The 25,440-nt window shown below is 49.5% G+C and overlaps 1 protein-coding gene across 1 annotated transcript in view; it reads left to right on the top strand.

Annotated features, from left to right (window-relative positions):
• The window catches only part of LOC122364678 (receptor-type tyrosine-protein phosphatase N2-like), a 69,516-nt gene extending 49,788 nt beyond the window's left edge, over positions 1-19,728 (top strand). The window contains exons 10-20 of the mRNA XM_043335289.1: positions 87-187; positions 497-583; positions 1,048-1,127; positions 1,513-1,580; positions 10,073-10,261; positions 13,142-13,278; positions 13,460-13,514; positions 15,365-15,628; positions 15,983-16,138; positions 16,454-16,620; positions 18,743-19,728. Coding sequence (XP_043191224.1) covers positions 87-187; positions 497-583; positions 1,048-1,127; positions 1,513-1,580; positions 10,073-10,261; positions 13,142-13,278; positions 13,460-13,514; positions 15,365-15,628; positions 15,983-16,138; positions 16,454-16,620; positions 18,743-19,007 — 1,569 coding nt within the window. The 3' untranslated portion in view covers positions 19,008-19,728. The remainder of the gene's footprint in view (positions 1-86; positions 188-496; positions 584-1,047; positions 1,128-1,512; positions 1,581-10,072; positions 10,262-13,141; positions 13,279-13,459; positions 13,515-15,364; positions 15,629-15,982; positions 16,139-16,453; positions 16,621-18,742) is intronic.
• Positions 19,729-25,440: the final 5,712 nt, after the last annotated feature.

The raw sequence follows: 25,440 nt of genomic DNA, 5'->3' as shown, positions 1-25,440 counted from the left end.
CGCTGCTGTCCAAACGCGGCTGATCTGCCGCCGTCACACCGCCCCGTTACGTTAGAGCCTCTGACCAAGTGCCGAACCACCCGCAGGAGGCCGGCCAGCCCGCCAAAAAGTCGCGCAGCCTCGATCGCTCGCCGGGGCCCCAAGTCGACACCGATCTCGACTACGTCTACATGGAGGTCCAGAACAGGTGAGCGCAGGGGACAGGGGGTGTCAGCGGGCTCAGGTTGGAAGGGGAGGACCTGTCGGAGGTCTACGGTCGAGGGGCGAGCTAGGGCCTGTCGGAGAGCTAGGATAGAGGGAACGCAATTGGGAACCAATTGGTCCCAATTGGTTACCGGTGCTTGTTGCAGCTCTTCTCAACAGAGAGCTCCTAAGATCAAAGAAGGCTACGATCCACCCAGTGCGTGCTGACGAGATGCTGCAGAGTCCCTGAACTCATGGATAGAGGTAGTAGCGTGATTCCCTGGCTTTCTCATCTGACGGTCTCCTCCGACAGGTTCGAGGATGGCAATGAAGCCACGCGACTCGTGAAACAGCTGGAAAAGGATCTGTTCCTACCCGTCAACACCTTCGACAATATCGGGTACTTAAAACTCGACTAGCATAAAGTACCTTTAGGGATGAATCTGAGGCGTTCCGCTCGGCTTCCAGCGATGAAACGTTGACATTTCGCATCTTACAACACAATTCGCTAGCTATTAGGAGTTGTCGTCTCATAGGGCTTCCTTCGAGAAATGCAATAAGATTATGTTATATGTAAAATAATGACGGAGAGGAAATAGGAATGGTCATTGCCCATTAGTACGTCTGCGAGAGCTTTATCAAGGAGCACCCACATAAGCATATAAACACAAACAAGCCTGTGACTTAGGTCTTAATATGTAAATTGTAAATACTAGCTATCTCTTTCCATTGTATCTCTTTGTAACAAGAAGGCATCTGTAACAAAGTATCTCTAATCTCGTAACCCGGTGTGCAGATTATCCATGACCTGAAATTTGAAAATCATTGTCTCCAGTTGGCAATGAAGTATTTTTTATTCCCCAGGGCGGAAAAGAACCAGGTTTGGTTTAAGGTGAAGCCCAACAAGCTCGAACTGAACGCCGCAGCTGTAGCCAGTCGAATAGGTAAGATCACGCCACCGTGTCATCTGGCACCTACCCGCTCAGTCAAGAGATTTGGCTAAGGTGAACTTTGTTCCGCAATCCCAACCTTGGCAGAAAATGCACATGAACCTCAATTTACATCAATGCACATGGCAGCTCATGAGTCATGGACAATGGCATAACATTTACTTTGTCAAACTGTGCTTAACAGAAGTTGCAAAAACTGGACCAAACTTGTGTTCAACGTTATGCATATTATGTCCATGGTGCATAAATTGCAGCTTACATGCCTGCATGAGCCGATACTGCCCATCGCCCACTGAGTTTGCTCTGGCGTGCCTGGGCTAGGCGACAGGGTGATGCACGAGCATAACTGCACCCTTCTGACGGAAGCCCTCCATTGCAGGAAGTCTTCGTGGCACCCTAAACAACGAGCTCGGTGTAACCATCACTGAGGCCGGCGTCGGAAAAGGGGTGAGTACTGAGTACAAATAGGGGGCGAGAAAGAGGACGGAGCGTAAGCCGGAAAAGGGAAGAGTTGGGCGAGAAAAGTACCGGGGCGTGAGTCGGAAAAGGGGGTGAGAGGGCGTCGGAAAGGGGTGAGCAGCGAGAGAAAGAGATGAGGCACCGGTCGGTGAGTGAGGGAATGGTTCTATTGGTACGTGAGGGAAGGAGTCGAGATGGTGACGAGAACATTAATCTTAAAATAGATTTAAACTAAAAGCTGCTGCCTTGTAGACAATGTTTCACAGCTTCGTCATGAGACATTGTGACGAGTTGTGCATCGCTAACAAATACTGGAAATTCCGCAACAGATTAATTGCACAACAAACTATTTATTGGAGTTTCGCGTCAATCAAGACTTGAATCCATTTGCAAGCTCGTCATCCAGATCCGTTGCAAACCGTCGTGCCCGGAACGGCGTGGTCGCTGATAAGTCGACACGATACGGCTTTCGCCATTAGGAGTGATCAGCGGGAGGGAGACAACATGTCACCGAACGTTTCTCTGGCAGGATTAGCGATCCTCCTCGCCTCTCTCCCTCCCTCTCTCGTGCTCTCTCCGCGCTGGGCTATTGATCGTGCCGGTGAGAGCGACCTGTCGTTGCCCGGGCGACCCGGCGGCGGCGCTCGGGGCGGCGTCCCGCCGGCTATTTGCCAATCAGCGCCTGTGCTGTGTCTGCTCACCATGGCAACTGGCGCCGCGGTGAATTGCCGGCCGTATTGGGATGTGAGGCCAGGAATGTGGCACTGTCGCCGCTAGCCGCCGCGGGGGAGGCCGTCTGTGCGGCGGCGCGCCGCCCCGCCAGGATGAGGTGAGTGAGACTGGTCAGCCCCCCGGCCGCGACCCGTCACCGGCCGATCACGCTCGCACCATGGACTTCAGAGTCTGATTAGCTTTTACCTCCCCTCTGCCGTTCGAAATTCGCTCAGGCACTTTGACTGCATCAGAGCAGGCCAGCCCCCCGGCTGCGACTCGTCATTAGGCAGATAACGCACACACCATGGACCTTCAATGTTATATTTCGTCTCCCTCTGCCGTTCGAAATTCGCTTAGGCAGTTTTACGCTCATCTCAACTGGAGGTTTCCTCGGATGGGACGAATTATATCAGCCTTTTGATGGTCAATATACGACCGTGAGCAGGACTGGCATGTAAAGGCAACCCGAGGTAACTCACAAGCTTTAACTGGTGATCGTGACTGAATGAATACTTCCACCGCTGCAGTCGTACCGTAAGGGGGACTTGGAGTCTCCTGGGCTCCGGGTCAACGACAGAGTCAGCTGGACGACTCTCTAGGCCAGCGTATAAAGAGTTGGATAGCCGGTGATCGCTTGGCCTGCAGGAACCGGAAATGCAGAAGGGACTTGGTCTGGGAACACGAGACAGCTAAATATGCATATAATATGCCTATAATACCTATGCATATAATATGCAGACAGCCGAGGACAATAAAAGTGGGTAGCTTAAATGAGCTGATAAGGAGATGGACTCTGATAAAAAAAATGGCGTTATGTGTTTCCCTTGCATTTCTGTTAGCTGGAACGAGCGAGTGGACACTGAGCTGTTGACGTCAGCTTCAGGAATCAGGATTGTCCAAAAAAACGCAGAATGGGTTGGAATCTATCTAACTAGTAAATAGTTAAGCATCGTAATGCAAAATTAAACAATTATTGGGGGCTCTATAAAATTACTCGAGTCTCAAGGTGTTCACATTTCACCAAGCAGAACTATGACAATATATACAGAACAAAGTTTAGCAGCCTCACAAGTCACAAAAAAATTCGTATCCACCTCTGCACTGTAAAAAAGTTTAGCACCATAGAGGTACTTTTCAATTGACTAATTTTCAGTACCCTAGCGGTGCTAAGCTAAGCATTTTATTCGTACTTAACTGAGATCTAGTTTAGTAGCAAGGTGCTAATATAAGTACCCATATTTGTTTAGCACCCGTGTACTAAATGTAGTACCCTACACCTGCTAGACCAATTTTCAGTACCCTAGCGGTGCTAAACTTTAAAAGGTGCTAAGAATAGCATGCAGTTAGTACCTTCCGTACTCACATATGAACCGTTTTAGCGCTGTTGTTACCCCACGACAAGTAGAATAATGCTAACGAAAGCATTGGGGCTGAAAGTAGAATATACTAGTTAAAGCTGCTGCATGAAAAGTTCGCAAAAACTGCTTTCTTTAGCAGCACATACTTTCACTAGTTACTGCAAAAAGGACTAATCAATTACCAAAAAGGAAATTGTGTAAGGCCGAAAAGACGTGCAAAAAAGGTTATATCCTAGATAAGTGATAACTACAAGTCTCAATGATTGTGTTTTGCATTCTGCAATATTCCCGTGTAAGTGCATCTTTCAAGCATCCAACACATTATAAAATAAAAAAAATAATAATGGAACATTTATTAACACTTCATATCATCTGCATGAAAAACAAATGTAAATACATACACAAACAAACGCACGGGAAATAACGAAAGGTCGCTCATATACCTGCACACTCGCAGTGACCGACGATTAACGCGAGATCGACTGGGGGAGGCGGGGGGGGGGGGTCGTTGAACCGACGTTCCGTTCATGGCCATAAGTTCGACCTCATCCACGACCAGACGGCGTTTAGTGATAGACGGAACCGGAGACCCCGTGTTGTTGTCGTAGTTGTCCTCCATTGTAAGTGGTAGTCGACGGAAGAACTTACCAGGCCCCATGCCTGGAGCAAAAAAAAACTGGATCAGTTCCAAGTTTTTTTTTTCTGTTGGGAGCTATTTTCGCAAACAACACAACTTTCCTTCAGACCAAGAAGCGCGATTTGCCAAAGTCGGAATATGAAGCACTTAAACAATATAAGATAATGTCAAAAGATACAACGTGGCAGACTCACCAAAGTCGATCAACGTCGGTGTCGGTGGCATGTGTCGGTGGCAAATGCTCATGTACCACCCGGCCCCGGAGCACTTCACTTCACTTCACTGCACTGCTGCACTGCACTTCCCTCCACCTCACTGCCTCCCGGAGCAGGGGCACGCACTCCATGCCACGCACGACGGATTCCACCGATAATAGCTGATTTAAGCTATCATTCCAGAGCTATCACTCGGTGGCATGTGCCCGGAGCACTTCACTTCACTTCATTTCACTTCATATACCGGAGCACGTGCACACACTCCCACCACGACCAACGGACTCCACTAAAATGGCGCAACACGTGGCCGGAAACAGCTGGCACGCGCATGCGCATATCGCTCTGCGCCGTCAAAACGTGCTAAAGGGCTGGTGATAAGACTCCCAGAGATTTGTAAAGCAGGGCTTAGCTACTTTCTTTGGCGCCAATTTCAAATTTGTTTCCTCTGTAAGCATGTCCGGTTCTATTGTGATACTAACGTAAGCACCATATTCAGCATTACCAGCTTCTAAAACACTTAAAATGGTTCTAATTAGAAATCCAGCTTGAAAGAGCACACTGTAAAAAAAGTTTAGCATTTGGGGTACTAACGGCTGCTATTCGTAGCACCTTTTAGCGTCAAAAGAACTCTACGACGTATTTACAAAGAAGCATGGTGCTAATACTGTGCTAATGATAGCTAACATTCCCATCAAATATTATACGTTTAGATCACCTATTCTTCTACTGAGCTTAACGTCTACTTCTGCTAGTACCCAGTCCATCAGTGAGTGCTCTTTCAAGCTGGATTTCTAATTAGAACCATTTTAAGTGTTTTAGAAGTTGGTAATGCTGAATATGGTGCTTACGTTAGTATCACAATAGAACCGGACATGCTTACAGAGGAAACAAATTTGAAATTGGCGCCAAAGAAAGTAGCTAAGCCCTGCTTTACAAATCTCTGGGAGTCTTATCACCAGCCCTTTAGCACGTTTTGACGGCGCAGAGCGATATGCGCATGCGCGTGCCAGCTGTTTCCGGCCACGTGTTGCGCCATTTTAGTGGAGTCCGTTGGTCGTGGTGGGAGTGTGTGCACGTGCTCCGGTATATGAAGTGAAATGAAGTGAAGTGAAGTGCTCCGGGCACATGCCACCGAGTGATAGCTCTGGAATGATAGCTTAAATCAGCTATTATCGGTGGAATCCGTCGTGCGTGGCATGGGAGTGCGTGTCCCTGCTCCGGGAGGCAGTGAGGTGGAGGGAAGTGCAGTGCAGCAGTGCAGTGAAGTGAAGTGAAGTGCTCCGGGGCCGGGTGGTACATGAGCATTTGCCACCGACACATGCCACCGACACCGACGTTGATCGACTTTGGTGAGTCTGACACGTTGTATCTTTTGACATTATCTTATATTGTTTAAGTGCTTCATATTCCGACTTTGGCAAATCGCGCTTCTTGGTCTGAAGGAAAGTTGTGTTGTTTGCGAAAATAGCTCCCAACAGAAAAAAAAAATCTTGGAACTGATCCAGTTTTTTTTTTTTGCTCCAGGCATGGGGCCTGGTCAGTTCTTCCGTCGACTACCACTTACAATGGAGGACAACTACGACAACAACACGGGGTCTCCGGTTCCGTCTATCACTAAACGCCGTCTGGTCGTGGATGAGGTCGAACTTATGGCCATGAACGGAACGTCGGTTCAACGACCCCCCCCCCCCCCCGCCTCCCCCAGTCGATCTCGCGTTAATCGTCGGTCACTGCGAGTGTGCAGGTATATGAGCGACCTTTCGTTATTTCCGGTGCGTTTGTTTGTGTATATATTTACATTTGTTTTTCATGCAGATGATATGAAGTGTTAATAAATGTTCCATTATTATTTTTTAATTTTATAATGTGTTGGATGCTTGAAAGATGCACTTACACGGGAATATTGCAGAATGCAAAACACAATCATTGAGACTTGTAGTTATCACTTATCTAGGATATAACCTTTTTTGCACGTCTTTTCGGCCTTACACAATTTCCTTTTTGGTAATTGATTAGTCCTTTTTGCAGTAGCTAGTAAAAGTATGTGCTGCTAAAGAAAGCAGTTTTTGCGAACTTTTCATGCAGCAGCTTTAACTAGTATAGATATTCTACTTTCAGCCCCAATGCTTTCGTTAGCATTATTCTACTTGTCGTGGGGTAACAATAGCGCTAAAACGGTTCATATGTGAGTACGGAAGGTACTAACTGCATGCTATTCTTAGCACCTTTTAAAGTTTAGCACCGCTAGGGTACTGAAAATTGGTCTAGCAGGTGTAGGGTACTACATTTAGTACACGGGTGCTAAACAAATATGGGTACTTATATTAGCACCTTGATACTAAACTAGATCTCAGTTAAGTACGAATAAAATGCTTAGCTTAGCACCGCTAGGGTACTGAAAATTAGTCAATTGAAAAGTACCTCTATGGTGCTAAACTTTTTTTACAGTGTGATGGACTGGGTACTAGCAGAAGTAGACGTTAAGCTCAGTAGAAGAATAGGTGATCTAAACTTATAATATTTGATGGGAATGTTAGCTATCATTAGCACAGTATTAGCACCATGCTTCTTTGTAAATACGTCGTAGGGTTCTTTTGACGCTAAAAGGTGCTACGAATAGCAGCCGTTAGTACCCCAAATGCTAAACTTTTTTTACAGTGTGTGATATGAATGGAAAATCCACCTCACCGATATTTAATCGTTCACAGATACATGCGATGTAAGACTGATGCGCTGCTGATAGGGAGCGCCTATAGGTGTATACCTACTCGTATTAGGTGACGTAGGTGTACCTTGTACTCGAAATCTGAAGTTGTGTCTTCTGTTGGCCGTAAACATTATGCTTATGTTGAAGAAGAGAGCCTTACAAAATGCCTTAATTAATGTATCTTGAAATAAAGAATGAGAATTATTTGTTAAGTGCAGGTGACTGGTAGGTACCTATCAATAAGTCATGCATACTGCTCATCCTATTCCTAGGTAAATATATGCATAGACATACCATATGGGACCAGAAAAATAACTCCGGTCCATGTGCGGTATGAATCTAACCTATATCGATGGTTGTTCGTACTGCAGATGGCCATCAGGGGCCAGGGGCCGTATTCACGTCGATCATTTTCGTAAGAATTTTCTTAAGTTTGACCTACTTCTTAAGTAATTTTTTTTTATTCACGTGAACTCCGTCGATAAAAACTTAAGAAGTGTTAACGTGAATATCAAATCATACTTACGAAAGAAAATCGACTTACGAAGTCGACGTGAATACGGCCCCTGGGCCGTATTCAACTGGGTCGAAATAAATATTACATTCTGTCAAGTAAAGTATATATTTGTACAGCATTAGTTTTGGTAATTATCGAGGCTGCAGAGTCGGAGTCGGAATCGGAGTTGGAGTCGGTCGTAGTCGACAGTTCCGCCCAGAGTCAGATTCAAAGTTGGAGTCGCCAAAATCCTACCGACTCTGACTCCGGAGTCGGAGTTAACGCTGCATGGCTCAACGTCATAGACCGCACCTGTTTTATTGACGATACTGCGCTCGAAATCAGATTTTGTCGAAAAAAGGGCATTTTATTTTGCTGTTTTGGACGAACGTTTTCAGGGAAAGAAGCAGAAGATGGTGAATTCCCCACAATCTGCTTTTTAATTCTTGTTATTTTTAATGCATATTTGCAACGCAAAGCCTTGGAACGCGCAAGGGATCGTTTCAGGCAAGATAAAAGATCTCCATTATGAACTTCAAATCATGATATGGATTTTTATAGAACCGTCCGGAGTCGGAATCGCGATAGTCGGAGTCGCAGTCGGAGTCACCATAAAATCCATTGACTCCGCAGACCAGATGGGCATAGTTAGTTTAAAGCACTTAACTATAACCGTACTGTAACATGGCTTAATTTCTTTTCATCTTACTTCGACATGGAAATGGATTTTGGTGACAAAAAGACGCTGCAAAAAGTAAGTTTTATTCAGTTGAGTTGGTAAGCAATATTCTCTGACGATCGAGTTCAGACTATCACGCAGCATTCAGAAGGACGCGAAAATGCAAAATTGCAGGCCTCGGTAAGCTCCATTGAAAAACCTTTACTGATCAACGCAAAGCGAAGCGTGGTTGCGAAAACATCAGCGGATGTCAAAATATGAGTCACTCACAACTGGTGCCACAACAGTGCAAAAAGTGTAAATGTCTGTAGCATTTGGTTGTCACTTTAGCCCAGACCACACATATATAAGTTCGAAGAAAGATGAAGCGGGCTATTACTTTGCCAGAGACCGGAGAATGGATTGCCGTCCCATCATCACCCTGAGGCGTTGTGAACCCTAATTCAATGCCTATACCCTAGTGTGAAACCCATCAGACGGTCTGATTCGATGGCCGCAGATAAAACGACCGCTCTGTTTGCCTTGGTTTCGAGATTTCTATAGATCCGAGGGAATCGAACGCAACTTCATTGAACCCCAGGAAAGTTGGGAATCACCTCTGAATGCTATAATTACATGTCAGCTGGTAAACAGCCACTCACTTCTATTTAACTTGGTAATCGAAAGTTCAAGTCGTCGCCAATGAGTTTTGTCAGATAAATGTATGTAGTTGGTGGGTACATACCTACTGCTGTTGACGCTGAGCTACGAGGGAATTCCTTCGAGGCTTGTCAAATGCCTTGTGAATTGTGATGTCCGGCCGGCAGGGGGCTATAGGATTCGCTCACGCCTCACGTATTGGATTCGCTCACGTATATTCGCTTCGTTCACGTATTGGCGGTAATTGTCTCCGTCAGATCTCTTTACATACACACTCATTGTCTTCCTCCCTGTTCCACAGGGGATTATGTCTCGTTCGCCGTATGTCCACAAAGCTCAGTGTCCACCTCTGTCCACAGAGCTCGGTGTCCGTCCACCTCTGTCCACAGCGCTCAGTGTCCGTCCACCCCTGTCCACAGAGCTCAGTGTCCACCTCTATCCACAGAGCTCAGTGTCCGTCCACCTCTGTCCACAGAGCTCAGTGTGTCCGTCCACCTCTGTCCACAGAGCTCAGTGTCCACCTCTGTCCACAGAGCTCAGTGTCTTGACCACCCCTATCCACAGAGCTCAGTGTCCGTCCACCTCTGTCCACAGAGCTCAGTGTGTCCGTCCACCTCTGTCCGAGCTCAGTGTCCACCTCTGTCCACAGAGCTCAGTGTCCGTCCACCTCTGTCCACAGAGCTCAGTGTCCGTCCACCTCTGTCCACAGAGCTCAGTGTGTCCGTCCACCTCTGTCCACAGAGCTCAGTGTCCACCTCTGTCCACACACAAAGCTCAGTGTGTCCGTCCACCTCTGTCCACAGAGCTCAGTGTCCACCTCTGTCCACAGAGCTCAGTGTCTTGACCACCCCTATCCACAGAGCTCAGTGTCCGTCCACCTCTGTCCACAGAGCTCAGTGTGTCCGTCCACCTCTGTCCGAGCTCAGTGTCCACCTCTGTCCACAGAGCTCAGTGTCCGTCCACCTCTGTCCACAGAGCTCAGTGTCCGTCCACCTCTGTCCACAGAGCTCAGTGTCTGTCCACCCCTGTCCACAGAGCTCGGTGCAGGTGGAGGCCGAGCACAGGACCATGTTTGTGCAGACGCTCAGCATCGTGCTGGGCGCGCTGGTGGCCGCCATAGTGCTGGTCGTCCTGTTCGTCTGCCTGGCCCGCCGCTACGTGCGCGGCCGGGACAAGATCAAAGGCCTGGCAAACACGGACACCGAGGCCAGCAAGGACTACCAGGTGGGTGCCGCCGACCGGCTGCTCGAGAGACAGACCGCGCAGGGGAAAACGGACCAGTGGGGACCGATGGCCGTCAGTCCATCAGTCAGACGTGTCGGCGCGGCGGGGAGCAACAGGTGGGCACTGGGCAGTCACAGCGCCCCGGGCCTAACTCTGGCATGCATTGGCCGAAGGGCGAGGCATCCTGGGACAATCACTTCTAGCCGGGGTGTGAACAAACGTTTACTTACCCATTCTCTCCAGCTCGGTCTTCGGCTATCGATTTTCGGTCGCTGATATGACATGCCCTAGAATGGTTGTGCAAAATTCATTGCAGATACAGTAAATATCCCTAAAGAGGTCACGCATGACAAGGAAATAATTCCTGCCACGGCGACACGTAACACCTGGCGCCGTGGAGGACCCTCCCCCCCCCCCGCCGCCAGCTCTGCTCGCGGCGACAGGTGAAGTGGCGCTCTCCCTCTCCCTCTCCCTCTCCGGGCTCGCCAGATGGCGTGCCGGGCCGGCGCGGTATCGACCGCAGTCTCACGCCCACCTGAGCCGCTCCGCCGCTCTGCCCTGTCCTCCGCGCTCTGCCCGACCACCTGAGCCGGCTCCTCCCGGCTCGCCGCAGGGACACTCGGCTCCCTCTGCGTACCCACCCGGTCCCAGGTGAAGGCCGTCGGCAGCGCAGACGCCCACCGCACACCTGGCCATTACGAGTCTAACTACACCAGACAGCGGTGGAGATTGAATGCTTGAGGCGCTTAAACCGTAGAAAAATATTTTGAATGGACTGCGATTTATTATTGGGTGACCCATGCCTGCAAAATGCCGTAGAATCCGGTCTGACGGAGCACTGGGAAGCATCAGGTCTCCCAACCAAGGTGTGCCTCTGCGGTTCCTCCCTGTCTCTCACCTGCCGGCGGGGCCCTGCGGGTCCTCCCGGTATGGCCGCCCACCCCGTCCTGTCCCTGCTGACGCCCCTGCAGGTGCCCCGTGGTCCGTGCTACACCGTCCTATCCTGGTGCCGCCGCTGCAGGTGCCCCATGGTCCGTCCTCCCTCTGGTCCCTGGTGCCGCCCCTGCGCCCGCTGCCGCCGGTACCGACACCGCTACCGTCGGTACCGGCGGCAGTGGTGACCGCCGCGCCGGCACGATGTGGCACCTGGACGCCTGCGCCGCCGCCGCCGCCGACACACCGCCAATGTGGCTGGCCAGAGCCAAGGTAGAGCCGTCCGCGGGGAGTGCGGGGACCGACCGCTGACCGGGGCCGTCCGGGGGAGTGCGGGGGCCGACCGCTGACCCGGGGCCGTCCGCGGGGAGTGCGGGGACCGACCTCTGACCGGGGGCCGTCCGCGGGCCGTGCGGGGACTGACCCGCGCTGACCGGGGGCCGTCCGCGGGGAGTGCGGGGACCGCGGGGAGTCCGCGGGGAGTGCGGGGACTGACCGCTGACCGGGGAGGTGTGCCAGCGGCCTGAGCCGGGCAGGTGGGTGTGAGCTGACTGTGGTGGCGGAGTGCCCTGTCCGGACCACCTGCCTGCCAACAGGTGGGTGCTGGGCGGACCAAGGGGTCAGTCAGCCGTGGCCTGCCTTCAGCGCCGCCACCAGCCGCTGTCAGCGGAGACCGTGCGACAAATAGCGCCAATGTGAACGGAACAAGTCCTATTTCAGACTGCTCCGTGCCACAGGCAGCGCAGGGTATGCATGTCTTTATATAAAGTGCACCTGACGAGCAGAGAGGTATAAGAATACGGACGGCGAGTCAGAAATTAGGTGACAACTGACTCATCCTAGCTTCAATAGTGTTGGTTAATTTGTTTTAAGCGTACCTGCCTGCACAAACGACAGCTGTGCTGTCGCTCGGAGAGGGTAAACATAACTGCGCCCGTTTGCAGCCTTTTTAACTCGGTGAGGTCAGGCCCCAGTTTAGTGTCCTTCGGGTGCTGCGTAAAAAGGACATGTTTTTGTGGACGCAAAAAGTGTACTTTGACCCGAAGAAAAATAAATGGATAGCATGGAGTCATCAATGTATAAACGCACAATATTAGTTTGAGCAATCTCGACTTAAAATTACTGAATATACGTCATTACTGAGCTGGTAAAATGAAATATATAAGACGACCGCTACAAATACCAGCTGTACCACAGCCAGTGTATGCCGACTACAAACCAAGCTACTGCCTCCTGTCTGCAAGTTTTCAAAGCGACATAGCTTTAGGAATGTGTTTATACACAGCTCTTTCGGCCTCTGACAGAGCTATATGTAGGCTTAGGTAGCAGCTGTGTTTGTGCGAGTGTTGCACTTTCCCGGCTCAGAGGCCGCGCGTGGCGTCCCGCGGAGCAGTAATGGGTCCCGCAGGACGGAAAGGGAGGGCTACCCCACCCCACCCCGCCCCCAGTCACTTCACAAAGCTCCCGGGAAAGAGAGAGGCAGAGACTGTGGTGAGAGAAGCAAAGCGAGCATCGTTCTCCTGTGGGATTTATGATGAATAGGATGCCGTAAATAAATCCTGAAGCATATTTACATGCTAGACTACGAGAGACACATCATGCGTCTTTTCTTACCTCTAGTGACGGGCTTTTTCCCCAGAAATTGTGTCGGTTTGTAATAACAGAGATGGATAAAGATGGACCTCTCCTCCCCTGGATGTGCTGCACATCCTGGGGCCCGACTTTGCCCCACTTGGCCTGCACATCCCCCAACTTGGGCCCGATTTCAGTCCCAAGTCGGGCCTTCCCCTCCAGAACCTGTGCCGGTCTGTATGACCTCAGTGACGAAGTTCCCCTCTTCACAGGATCTGTGCCGGTCTCGGACGGCGGTAGTGACAGATCCCTCCCTCCTCACAGGACCTGTGTCGGTTCCAGATGGCCGTAGTGACAGATCCCTCCTCCTCACAGGACCTGTGCCGGTCCCGGATGGCGGCCCGGGTCACTGAGAAGACGGACACCCCTGAGAAGCCGCAGCGCGTGCACAGCCTGTCCAAGGAGTCGGACGGCACGGCCAGCCCCACGTCACGCTCCAGCACCTCCTCTTGGTCAGTGTACTTCGTCCTCTCTCATTCAACATCTCGTAAACAATGCCGAAAGATGCATATACATATACGACGAAACATGTTGTGTTATAAGTACATACTTTTTGTGATACTCGGATGTGATATAGAGAAGTCTAATGAAACATTCTATGATATTTTTTAACAAATTTGTTTCGTCTTGCAGGAGTGAAGAACCAGTCGTGTCAAACATGGACATATCAACCGGACACATGGTTCTGGTAAGTAAGAATGCTGGGTGACATTTGTGGACCCATTGGTGGAATGGTGGATGCCGCTGTGCTCACATTTATCTTAACTGATATACATATGGTAACTTACAGGTATCTCCATTTAACCCTCGCCCCGTTGAGGGGGGGGGGCATTTTGGCCCCCCTGTGGTTTTTCCTGAATAGCAAGAAAATGGCGGCGCGCAGCGCTGCCAAATTTTCAGTACCTTCCCGGGCATCAATTTGACACCTTCAAACCAAATTTCAAGTCTTAGGTCATCTTAGGTCAGGAGTTATTGAGGTCAAACTGAGGTCATGTTCGAGCAAAAATGAGCAAAAAACATGCAATCTTGAAACGCTCACCAAACCAACAATTATCAAGCAATTTCAAAGTTCTTTATATGGTCTAGAAGACAAAAAGCGGCGCTACAAAACTATTATCTCGGATTTTCAAAATTTTGGGTTTTTGTTCCAAAAAAAATTCAAAAAATGATTTTTTTAGAAAAAAAAACTTAGGAAAAAATCCAAAAAAAAAATCGAATTTCGAAAAAATCGGAATATATGTGATAGTCCCTGCGCTCTTCTATATATTATACATACAAAATTTCAGATCGATATCTCGTTTTTTGGCCAAGTTATAGCGAAAAAACTGTTCAAAAATGATGACGTCAAATTTTTGAGCTAAATTTCTAGCGATTCTAGACCACGTGCGGCGAAACAAAGACCACCATTGAACTCCCCGTGACGAGCTGCATCGATTCGATACCCATTTTATGCAAAAATATTAACTTTGAAATTTGACCTAATTTGACCTGACCTTGACCTGACCTTGACCTGTCTTTGACCAAAACGTGACCTAAGCTGGCCCCAAAGGCTGCCTGACCCACATTATCGCATTTGTCATGTAAAATGGACCATAAAACATGTATCACACGACACTTTCATATTGTGACCCCCCAGTGACCTGACCTCTGTGACTTGACCTGGTATCAGTGACCTCAGATAGCAAAATATGTGTTTGAAGAACATTTCCCCATCGATGATTTTCAATGAAATGCATTTTACTCGATTTTACAACGCATTTCTTGAAATGCCTGTAAACGGTGAAAATTGGACCTTTGACCTGACCTGTGACGTCATCGGTTTGACCTAGGTCAATAAAATTGGGTCACAAGGTAGTTCCCTGATAGGGCTATCCAACACCGTTTGCCGCTTGTCGCTAGGTTGCGTGGTTCTCGAGATCTTAGGGGGGGGGCAAAATAGCCCCCCCCCCCAACCGGGCGCGTTGCTCGGCAGAGCCCAACGGGGCGCGGGTTAATTGGATGATAATTCGTACCTATTCAAATCTTATGAGGTGCAATAGCTTCAAACGTAGCTGAAATGTTCATTGTTTCTTGAATAGAGATTCAGTGCTGGTCCCGTAGCTCAGTTGGTAGAGCGTTGGACTCCGCGTGGTGAGAGCACGCGTTCCCGGTTACAACAGTCCGGGTTCGAAGCGCGACGGGCGCTTGACATTTATGGGCCTCCTGACAGGTATGGTTGCGGTTGGTGGCAGGCCGTAGCCAGGTGAAGTCAGTGAGGGGACCGGCCGTGCGCGGCTATGTGCGCACGTTAAACTTTGGACTCTAAATTCTGCCATAGAACTGGAATTGCGCGATCGGAGGGTAGAGGGCAGGGTCATCGCAACAAGCTTCGCTTAGCGGTGACTCTGTCCTTGTGAATCCTTCCCATCAAAGGTTCGGACTAAATTTATTTAAAAAAATCAGTCGTCAGTAATCCGATCCAAACTCTACCTCAGACCGGTCCGATCCGGGCAGTGCAGCGGTTCCCCTCCCTGACACCCCCCCCCCCCCGCGCCGCAGTCCTACATGGAGGACCATCTGAAGAAAAAGGACAAGCTGGAGGAGGAGTGGCGCGCGCTGTGCGCCTATGAGGCCGAGCCCTCGGCGCGCACGGTCGCCGCGCTGCCCGCCAACGCCAAGAAGAACCGGGTGCCGACGGCACTGCCGTACGACCACTCGCGCGTCACGCTGAATGCGGTCACCAACGCCACCGGGGGCGACTACATCAACGCCAGCACCATCACCGACCACGACCCGCGCAACCCGGCCTACATCGCCACACAGGTGAGAGACCACGACCCGCGCCACGACCCGCGCAACCCGGCCTACATCGCCACACAGGTAAGCGACCACGACCCGCGCAACCCGGCCTACATCGCCACACAGGTGAGGGACCACGACACGCGCAACCCGGCCTACATCGCCACACAGGTGAGCGACCACGACCCGCGCAACCCGGCCTACATCGCCACCCAGGTGAGCGACCACGACCCGCGCCACCCGGCCTACGTCGCCATCCAGGTGAGCGCGGTGAACGTCGACTGTCACAGGCTGTACCCAGAGCTCTGGACTGATCATCTGACATCCCGCCTGTCTGCCCGGCGCGGCTGACCGGTGCCAACCCCGTCCGTCCGGCAGGGTCCGATGGCGCAGACGGCCAACGACTTCTGGCAGATGGTCTGGGAGCAGGGCAGCGTGGTGATCGTCATGCTGACGCGGCTGACGGAGAACGGCAGCGGCATGTGCCACCGCTACTGGCCCGAGGAGGGCTCCGAGCTCTATCACATCTACGAGGTCAGTAACGGAGGAGCGCCGAGGCCCGCACGTCACCATGCGGCGTTAAGAATCTGCCATGATCGACGCGGGGGTAAATGCAAACGTTATTTGCGATGTTATACGGCATATTCTTAGTGGTTATGAATATCAATGAGGTTTCTTGGTTTCGTCGCCAAGAAACATTGTTGGTAAAGAAGGCAGCCGCTGGCCACCAACCGATATTTACTTCACAAAGTGTCCATGATCCGCTGACTCTGCTGACCGCTGACCGCTGACACTGCTGACCGCTGACACTGCTGACACTGACCGCTGGCGCCGCCCGTCGCTTGTCAGGTGCACCTGGTATCGGAGCACATCTGGTGCGACGAGTACTTGGTGCGCAGCTTCTACCTGAAGAACCTCAAGACCAGCGAGACGCGCACGGTGACCCAGTTCCACTTCCTGGCCTGGCCCGAGAACGGCGTGCCCACCTCCACCAAGGCGCTGCTCGAGTTCCGCAGGTCAGTGCCCTGCCCTGCCTCCTTTTGCACTCTGCAGCGCTGTTCGGTGGGTCAGTGTCTCCGCCGCCGGCCGGCTCCACTGCCAGATAACGTATGTGATCACTGGCTTACTCGTCTGGTAACTTCGCAGGGTCTCCTCAGATCGGGACGGAGTATCTGTTCAGACCTGTCCTCTGAACTGAATAGGACTGCTTTTCACAATTATCTTCGTATCTAGCCAATTCCATAGAAGATATGGTTTTTATCAAAGTTGACTGGAGATGCAACGTTTGAAATAATTGGGTTCGAGGAATCGAAAGATTACTTTTTATTGCTCTTAACCCGGAATCATGAGCTACGTATCGTATTTAATCGGCGAATAGAACGACTACAACAATAATTATACGGCCAAACTGATCACATAACGATAAGCTGTCACATGTGTTGCCCATCTTAAATGTACCAGCCACTCAGTCAACCCGAGGGGCAGCGCCGCCCATCCCATCTGCCCTTCACGTCCGATCTCCGGCCATCATTTTCGTGATTTTTGCAATTTAGCTTTGATCGAATTGCATAGTCACAAAAGTGATGGTCGTGGATGGGAACACTACCAGACGGCAACTGGGAGAGTAAGCAGTGTTGTTTAGCAAGGAAATAGCACATACAAGAAAAGCTGATGAGTCGTGAAGTGCCTCTTGCAACGTTGTATTTTAAACTTGTCCAGGTAGTGGTGTTCCTTTTGATGTTTCAAAAAATATGTAAACGTCAAATGTATTGCGGTTTGCTGACAGCTGGCATTGGAAAATTTCTACGCGCCGAATCTTCGGTGAAACTTTCTTATATAGGTACTCTGGCTCCCTGCGGAAAAGTGTATGAGTTATACCTACCGGGTGATCATTTGGGAATGAGATAAAGTAAGTGGCACGTGCAGATGTGTATTCAATAGCACACCAGACAAAAGACGCGCCATTAGACTCGTCATCGTGGGACATTTTGTACTGCACACTATTATACACCTGCAAGCCACTGTTCATCTACAGCAGGTGCTCAAAGTGGCCACCCCCTTCTGAGCGGCACAGCTCAGCCCGACGGCGTGTGTGACGCGCCATCTTTCGCAGCTGCTCTTCGTCCATGTTGCGGGCGAAGTCCTCAACCAGTTCCTTCAGCTGTGCCAGCGTTTGGGGCTCGCTGCGCACGATCTGAGCCGTCACCAACGACCAGAAACAAAAGTCCAGACAAGACAGGTCGGGACTGTACGGCGGCCATCGGTGTTCACTGTTCCGGGAGATGACGCGGCCGCCGAACTTCGAGTGGAGGAAGTCCATCACGGGAGCAGTGACGTGCGGCGGCGCGCCGTCCTGCTGGAACCAGTACTGGTGGCGCGTCGCCCGAGCCTTCACCGCAGGCCACACCACCGTCTGCAGCATCTCCAGGTAGGCGTCGCTGTTGACGGAGCCAGTGAACCAGTGAACTGGCAGGCACTTCCCATCCACCACGCCCACCCACGCCATCACCTTCTACCCCTGGGCCTTCTTGCATGGCACGAGCTTGTTCGGATTCTCTGGCGACCAGCACACGGTGTTCTTCTTGTTTGGAGACGGATGCAGAACAAACCACTTTTCGTCACTCCAGAGTACACGCTCAAACCACTCCTCATCATGGGTTAGCCAGAATTCACAGGAGTCCATCCTGGCCATCCGCGTCATCTCCCGGAACAGTGAACACCGATGGCCGCCGTACAGTCCCGACCTGTCTTGTCTGGACTTTTGTTTCTGGTCATTGGTGACGGCTCAGATCGTGCGCAGCGAGCCCCAAACGCTGGAACAGCTGAAGGAACTGGTTGAGGACTTCGCCCGCAACATGGACGAAGAGCAGCTGCGAAAGATGGCGCGTCACACACGCCGTCGGGCTGAGCTGTGCCGCTCAGAAGGGGATGGCCACTTTGAGCACCTGCTGTAGATGAACAGTGGCTTGCAGGTGTATAATAGTGTGCAGTACAAAATGTCCCACGATGACGAGTCTAATGACGTGTCTTTTGTCTGGTGTGCTATTGAATACACATCTGCACGTGCCACTTACTTTATCTCATTCCCAAATGATCACCCGGTACTATGAGTGTCTGACGGCCGCCCAACCCCCACAGGAAAGTGAACAAGTCGTACCGCGGCCGGTCGTGTCCGGTGATCGTGCACTGCTCCGACGGCTGCGGCCGCACCGGCACCTACTGTCTCATCGACATGGTGCTCAACCGCATGGCCAAGGGCGCCAAGGAGATCGACATCGCCGCCTCTCTGGAGCACCTGCGCGACCAGCGCGCCGACATGGTGCGCACGCGCGCCCAGTTCGAGTTCGTGCTCATGGCCGTCGCCGAGGAGGTGCACGCTATCCTGAAGGCGCTGCCCCAGTGAGCCCGCCCCCACCCAGTATTATGTCGAGCGTCGGTGTTCGCGTGCTGTCAGTGTCAGAGTCTATAGGTGTTTGGTGTTGACTGTCGGGGGCGGGCGGACGGTGGCCGGCGACTGCAGGTGCGGCAGTCCGGCGCCGGGAGGACCGGCCCGGCCCGGCCCGGCCTCCCACAGGACGGCGACACGGCCAGGAGCCGCCGCGCAGCGCCGCGCCGCCGCCGCCGCACCAGCCCCGTCAATGTTGCATCCGGAGAAAACCCAAAAACGGCGCCGTGTGCGCGGCTCGGTGCGGCTCGGAGCTTGCAGTCTGGTCCCCCGGGAGCGGCGGCGGGCCCGACCGGCCGTCCTCGGGCCGACGTCCCTCCTCCTTAGGAGCCGTTCTGGACCCAGCCTCCCAGAAGGGTTCCTTGCTCTGTGGGCCGGATGACGGTCGCTCCGGCGAGGCCGCCGCCCCCGGCCGCCGTGTCTTGGACCGCCGCGCCGCCACCGCCAGAGAGCAAGCACAAACACTTGCTCCCTGGCACCGGCGGCGCACGCTTAACGCAGAAAATACAAACGCCACAAAAAATGGAGTCGTGTTATATAGGTGGCTAGGATAGACGTTGCCCGTTACTGTAAGATGTTTATTCTGGTTGTCTCACGCCAAGATAAACTATTTTTGTGATCCATGCCACGGTCCTTGGGAGCCCGGTTAGTCGGCAACAAATACATCAACATTCCGTTGTATGCGAGTTTGGACATGGGGTAGGCGTGACACATGGTGACACTCGGTGCATTCAGCCCTGGCAGTTGTTATCAGTAGTAAAAACCATCCACAAACAACTGCAGACACCTATTACACACTACCTAGCCAGGTAAGAAGACGAGATTTGAATCAAATTATTTTTTTAATCGAGGTTATGGTAAAGATGCTTCAAACATGTGAAAAGAGCAATAACTTGCGTGTATGCATCGCCAGATATTAAAGAGCCAAATAGGTAATTGGTGCGGCACCAACGTTCCATCCGAAACGGATAAATAATTTTCATCGACTGGACAATATTGCGGAATTTTGTACCTATTATCCTTACGAGCCAAACATGCAACAGAAGCACAACTTTTCATTTCAGTCCCACGCACAAGGGGGAAAAGCTCAAATTATTGAGCGCTCAAAATATTGAGCGTGTGACGTCAGAGGCTCCCATAGGCGTAATGCTGAGGGCTCAAAAAATTGAGCCGTTTCAGGAACACGTTTTGCAAAAGCAACTCGCAACACCTAGGGAGAAATGGCAACACCCTAGGAGAATCACTAATGATGCAAAACAGATTAGGCTTTCATATTTTTCACTGATCAAGCTTCAATGATTGGGGGAACACCAATTTCTAGGTCGAAATCTTACGGCATACCAGGATGCCTTAAAAACAGGCCAATATTTATGTCGAAATAAAAGTTATTTTTTGTTCATTCACGTTTTTTACTAGGGTTCTGTTGAGAAGAGAATTTTTCATACTACCCAAAATGATTGCGACTCAATTTCACATCACCCATATCGGAGAATATTTTTCATTTGGCGGCGCCGTTTGTTTATTTCGTCGCGACGTCTCCGGTCGCGTGGTTGTCGTCGTCCTTGTGTTGAAGGTAAGTTTTTGTCGTTTTAGTTATATTTAGATGTTAAAAGGTACACTGAAAAGTTTGAATATGCTGTGATTTTAAATTTGGAAACACGTAAACGTCAATCAATTCACGTTTTCCTCGATTTGCGTGCAGATAAGTAACTGTCGACGAAAGTGGCGCCATCCGATATGATGTTTTGAGGGAAAGAGACACAACATATTTACGTGAAAATTTTTGTTTTTTAGTGGTCTAAGTGCTTCAAAGAGGCTGTGAATGTTTTCTTCACACAATTTTTCATTAGGTATGATGAAGTAAAAGGTAGTTTCAGTCTTAACTTTCATATAATTGACATTAAAACATATGATAGTGCACTGCTATCAGTGATTGAGTACCTTGATATTTGGCATTTCTTATTAATTTGAATGTATTCTCTATCCATATGTCCTGATAGTAAGTGACAATACTCTGCCAATATGTTTCCATAGTTTTCACATTCATTTTCCAGTCCTTTACATAACATCACAATTTATAATCAACAAAACTCAACTCCTTCTTTACTTCACAACACTGACAGCATGACAGACTGACAGTCAACTATTGTGTGTGTGAATGCTGAAACAGGATAGCCACTTTGCTGACTGGCTCATTTGAAATATGATAAAAATGATCCTTTATATCATTTCCATCTGGAGGATCGGAGTCAACGGAAAAGGAAGGCCACTTTCAAGCCTCAATGTCCAGGCTGCCAGACGCCAGTTGGCAGTCACCACCAAATTTATAATAGATTAATTCATTATTATACTTTGAGACCCTTAGGTCACTGGATCGGCATCACATTTTCAGTTTCAATATAGTAAAGGTTTTTATTTGTATGATGTGAAATATTTTCCTGAATCAGAATTTAATTATCCCTAGGTACCTGGTAGGGGTTTCGGATTTAAAGGAAATAGTTATCTTTTAACATGGGGTTTTGAACTGGAATAGCAGTTTCGTAGCTTGAGCTGAGACTAGCACAAATCAGGAGCTTTTACGGCTCAACGATCACCCTAGACGAAGATATTCCATTCCTCGTTCCGAAAAGAGTGCCTTGCAGAGGAATGTGTGCCTTGCACAGGAATGCAGCCACGTCATCGTCAGCCAATCAGCATGCTGCTTACAGCCAATGCAGCATGCGTAGGTTTGAACTACGCAATATGATTGGTCCACGCGTAATAAGCTTCCGCGTCAAACATTATTTTACATATAATATAGTTCGTCCTATATTAAAATATAGAAAATAATTGTTTTTACAAAAAGGTTTTATTTTATTTTCTGATCATTTTGAGCTTAACAAATCATAAATCCATAGCAAAATACTAATTTCAGGAAAGTGAACTGTTTCCTTTAATGCTCATTGTTGGTGTGCAGTCAGGATTTTTTGACAGGTCCAGATAGGGAATCCTGAGCAATTTTATAGTAAAGTGGTCTCCTTATAATCACCACACATTTTATCAAAAGCATTTGTAGAATTCATTCAAGGAAGAATTTTATCAATGTTGCACCCATTTCTTAGACGACCTAGGCTGCATCTTTTTTTAGTTCCTGTTGTATGACATATTTTCCATTTTGTTCCCCTGCATAAAGAAAAAAAAATCGTTTGAGATCACCAAACAGCTTTTCTTTTTCTGGCAGGTCTGCACAACCAAGCGGTCGCTGGCGAGGACGACGGTCGTCCCTGTGGGTAAGGTCATCTGCTCAGCCTTTGTTGAGATCAGCAAGACGTCACCAAGATGAAGACTTCGCTGGAGCAGAAGCCGTTGACCCGTGTCCGATCGGGCAGGTCATGCTCGACGGCACGAGCCACAACTTGAACGACTCGATGATATCAACAACATGGTGGAGCAGGTGAATGAGTTTGGCGACGTGTTGTGCGACTGCAAGAAGGGTTGTCTGCGTGTTCTGGCCGGCGGAGCGGCGACGCTGCGCAGTCTGTGCTGGTGGTGAGCAGCTGGCCGTGGTGACCGCGCGCGCCCACATGCGCCGACAACCTGTGCGGCTTCGACGGCCCCGGGACAGCCCGATGCCGCCCACTATGCGACGCCGACCGCGCACTGTCCGCACGGCCACATGGAGGTGTGCCCGCGCCTTTTGCCCGCACGCCGCTACCTCGCAGCTGGTCTGCAACCACGCCGTCGCCGCCTGTAGCCCGATAACAAAACGGCTGTCTGATAATGCCGCGTGTTCTTTGTGATGTTGCTACTGTGATGGTTGCTACTGCTGGTCTGAGACTCGATGTTTCCATTGGTCTTTTACATGTTAAGGATTTGATAATGATAAGCTTAGTCCGAGCTTAGGTCGTTTATATCATTTGTTATATGGCATATTTTGGATCAAAGCAGTACGACACAGCCTCCTGCTTTTGTGATGTATGCTGGCAAGACGCAGGTTCCGGTCGCAGGTCACCCGGTTCCAATGTGGTCGGGCTGGCATGCGATAATGTGATGTTGTTTTGCTCGTCTCTGTGTTCCACACTTGATGATGTTTGTGAATCTAACCCACATTGTATAGTATTTTTGTTTGTTTGCGGCCGATGGCCTTGTAAGTTGTAACCGTGGCAATACAATTTTTCCTGTATAATTCTCCAATATTCAAGCGTGGGTGGATATCTTTCTGTAATCACGTATTTCCTTCTCCCAGTACAGTCAGAAAATATCAATACAGTATTCATACGGATTATTCAAGCCCTGTATAATTATTTGAGGTGTGCCGAATCCGAAAGGCGACCGATAAAACTACTAGCGGAAAATGTGACATGATGCCATGGGTTTGTGAAAAGTTTAGGTACCACGTAGCATTCAACTTCCTGCATTTCTGTTTCAACTCAGTTTAACGTATTTCAATGAACATAACATCAAAAATGGCAGCCAGTACCGGCTTCACCTGTCACGGAGAAGGCTCAATAAATTGAGTGTAGATGCTGGCCGGCACTCAATTTTTTTTAGCGCCAGCTGACTGTCGTCTGTCGTGGCGCTCAATTTATTGAGTATCGCTGTCCCGAACGACAAGTGGCGCTCAAAAAGTTGAGCGTCTTTAGGGCATTTTCTTTCCAAAAACACCGATATAAATTATCACGGCGAGTGTTCGAGAAGAAACCTTGTTGCTCTTTCTTGCCATTGATACCTTATTTGGATACGATATTTGCCGTAGTGTGACGCTAGAGGCATTGTAAAATACCATCGTTTCGCCTATTCCTTCATAATAGGGACCGCTCAATTTTTTGAGCGCTCAATAATTTGAGCTTTTCCCCCTTGTGCGTGGGACTGATTTGGATGTACTTACCCGGGTAGACGTTTCCCTTAAAATTCGGGCACTCGGCGCCACTACTCAATCCATAAGTAGCAGTAAAAGCATCAGGCAAATGTGCAAAAATCCAAACACCTCATCGGAGGAAATAGCAAAACAACGTCAAGCACGTAAAGAATGCATTCCCCTGCCACCGCTTTCCAAACCAGTATACCACGGCCTGCGTTATGTGACAGCTGTCAATTTCTTTAAACTCTCACGGTTGGCAGAATTTAAACGGCCGGAATATCTGTACGACACGTCGAACCACATACATTAAAAATAAAAGTGAAATAATCAGGCAACAAGCGACGCTGCATTTAGCGTCGATGTCATGGACGACGCTGGTCGTTGGAGAGCATGCAGTGGACGTTAAGGATGAGCAGAGATGGCACCTGACTAGCACACGCTGCCCGCCGAGACGATGGTACTGGTACCCCACACGGAGCACAGTCGCCCCGACCCGACGACCGGTATCAGTGACAGGCGGCCGCCGCAAACGCCCCCGTGAAATTTACATCCCTCCCAGCCCGTCACTTTGACCATTACCTAACGTCTTATTCGAGCAATGAATACCATCACCAAACGTTTTCTTTCTTTGGCACATGTTCCTCTGTTCGTGAATCAAATTAAATGTTAACAGATTACTTTTTGCAAAGGATTGAGAAAGATAACATTACGATGACAATTATTGCTTATTTGCTGATAGACGGTCAACAACAGCGTGGGAAAATTTGAAGAGCGCGCCTGGAACTTTACGAGGAGTTTTGCCTTATTCTTGCGATCGTTCGTATGACGGAACTATGATGATTACCGTTTATTATCAATCAAAATATTTGCGTAAATGAGTTGAATTCGACACAATTCCATAGGGAATTTCAATCAGGATTAACCCGCGCCCTGGTGGGGGGGGCTATTTTTTGCCCCCCCTCCAGACTTTTCGATATATCTCCAGAACCACTGCGCCGATCGTCACCAAACTTTCAGTACCCTCCCGGACATCAATTTTACATATTGTGGCCAAAATTTTTTCCAAAGGCTATGATAGGTTGGCCGGAAATGACGTCAGAGTGACGTCATGTTCTGCCGTTTTCGACCCAAAAAAGGGTTTCGCGGGAAGAGCTGTCAGGCCTATAGCTTTGCAAATACAGAAAAATGATACATATATAAAAGCTGTAGAATGGACAGGGCTACAAAACTGCTATCTCGGATTTTTGAAATTTTTGGATTTTGACCCCCAAAAATCAAAAAATAGATTTTTTGAATATAATAGCCAAAAAATCCAAAAAGTTTTTTGAATTTCGAAAAAACCGGAATATATGTGATAGTCCTTACCGCCTTCTATCTACATACCAAATTTGAGATCGATACCTCTTTTTTTGGCCAAGTTATAGCGAAAAAACTGTTCAAAATTGATGACGTCAAATTTTCAAACTCGATTTTCAGCAATTCTAGACCTCGTAGCGCAAAACAAAGACCACCATTAGACTCCCCTTGACGAGCTGCATCGAATCAATACCC

Source organism: Amphibalanus amphitrite, unplaced genomic scaffold (genome assembly GCF_019059575.1).
Source record: "Amphibalanus amphitrite isolate SeventyFive unplaced genomic scaffold, NRLGWU_Aamphi_draft 000691F_arrow, whole genome shotgun sequence".
In the NCBI taxonomy this organism is placed as follows: Eukaryota; Metazoa; Arthropoda; class Thecostraca; order Balanomorpha; family Balanidae; genus Amphibalanus; species Amphibalanus amphitrite.
The sequence above is the reverse complement of the archived record's forward strand: the minus strand, read 5'-3'. Positions and strand labels throughout refer to the sequence as shown.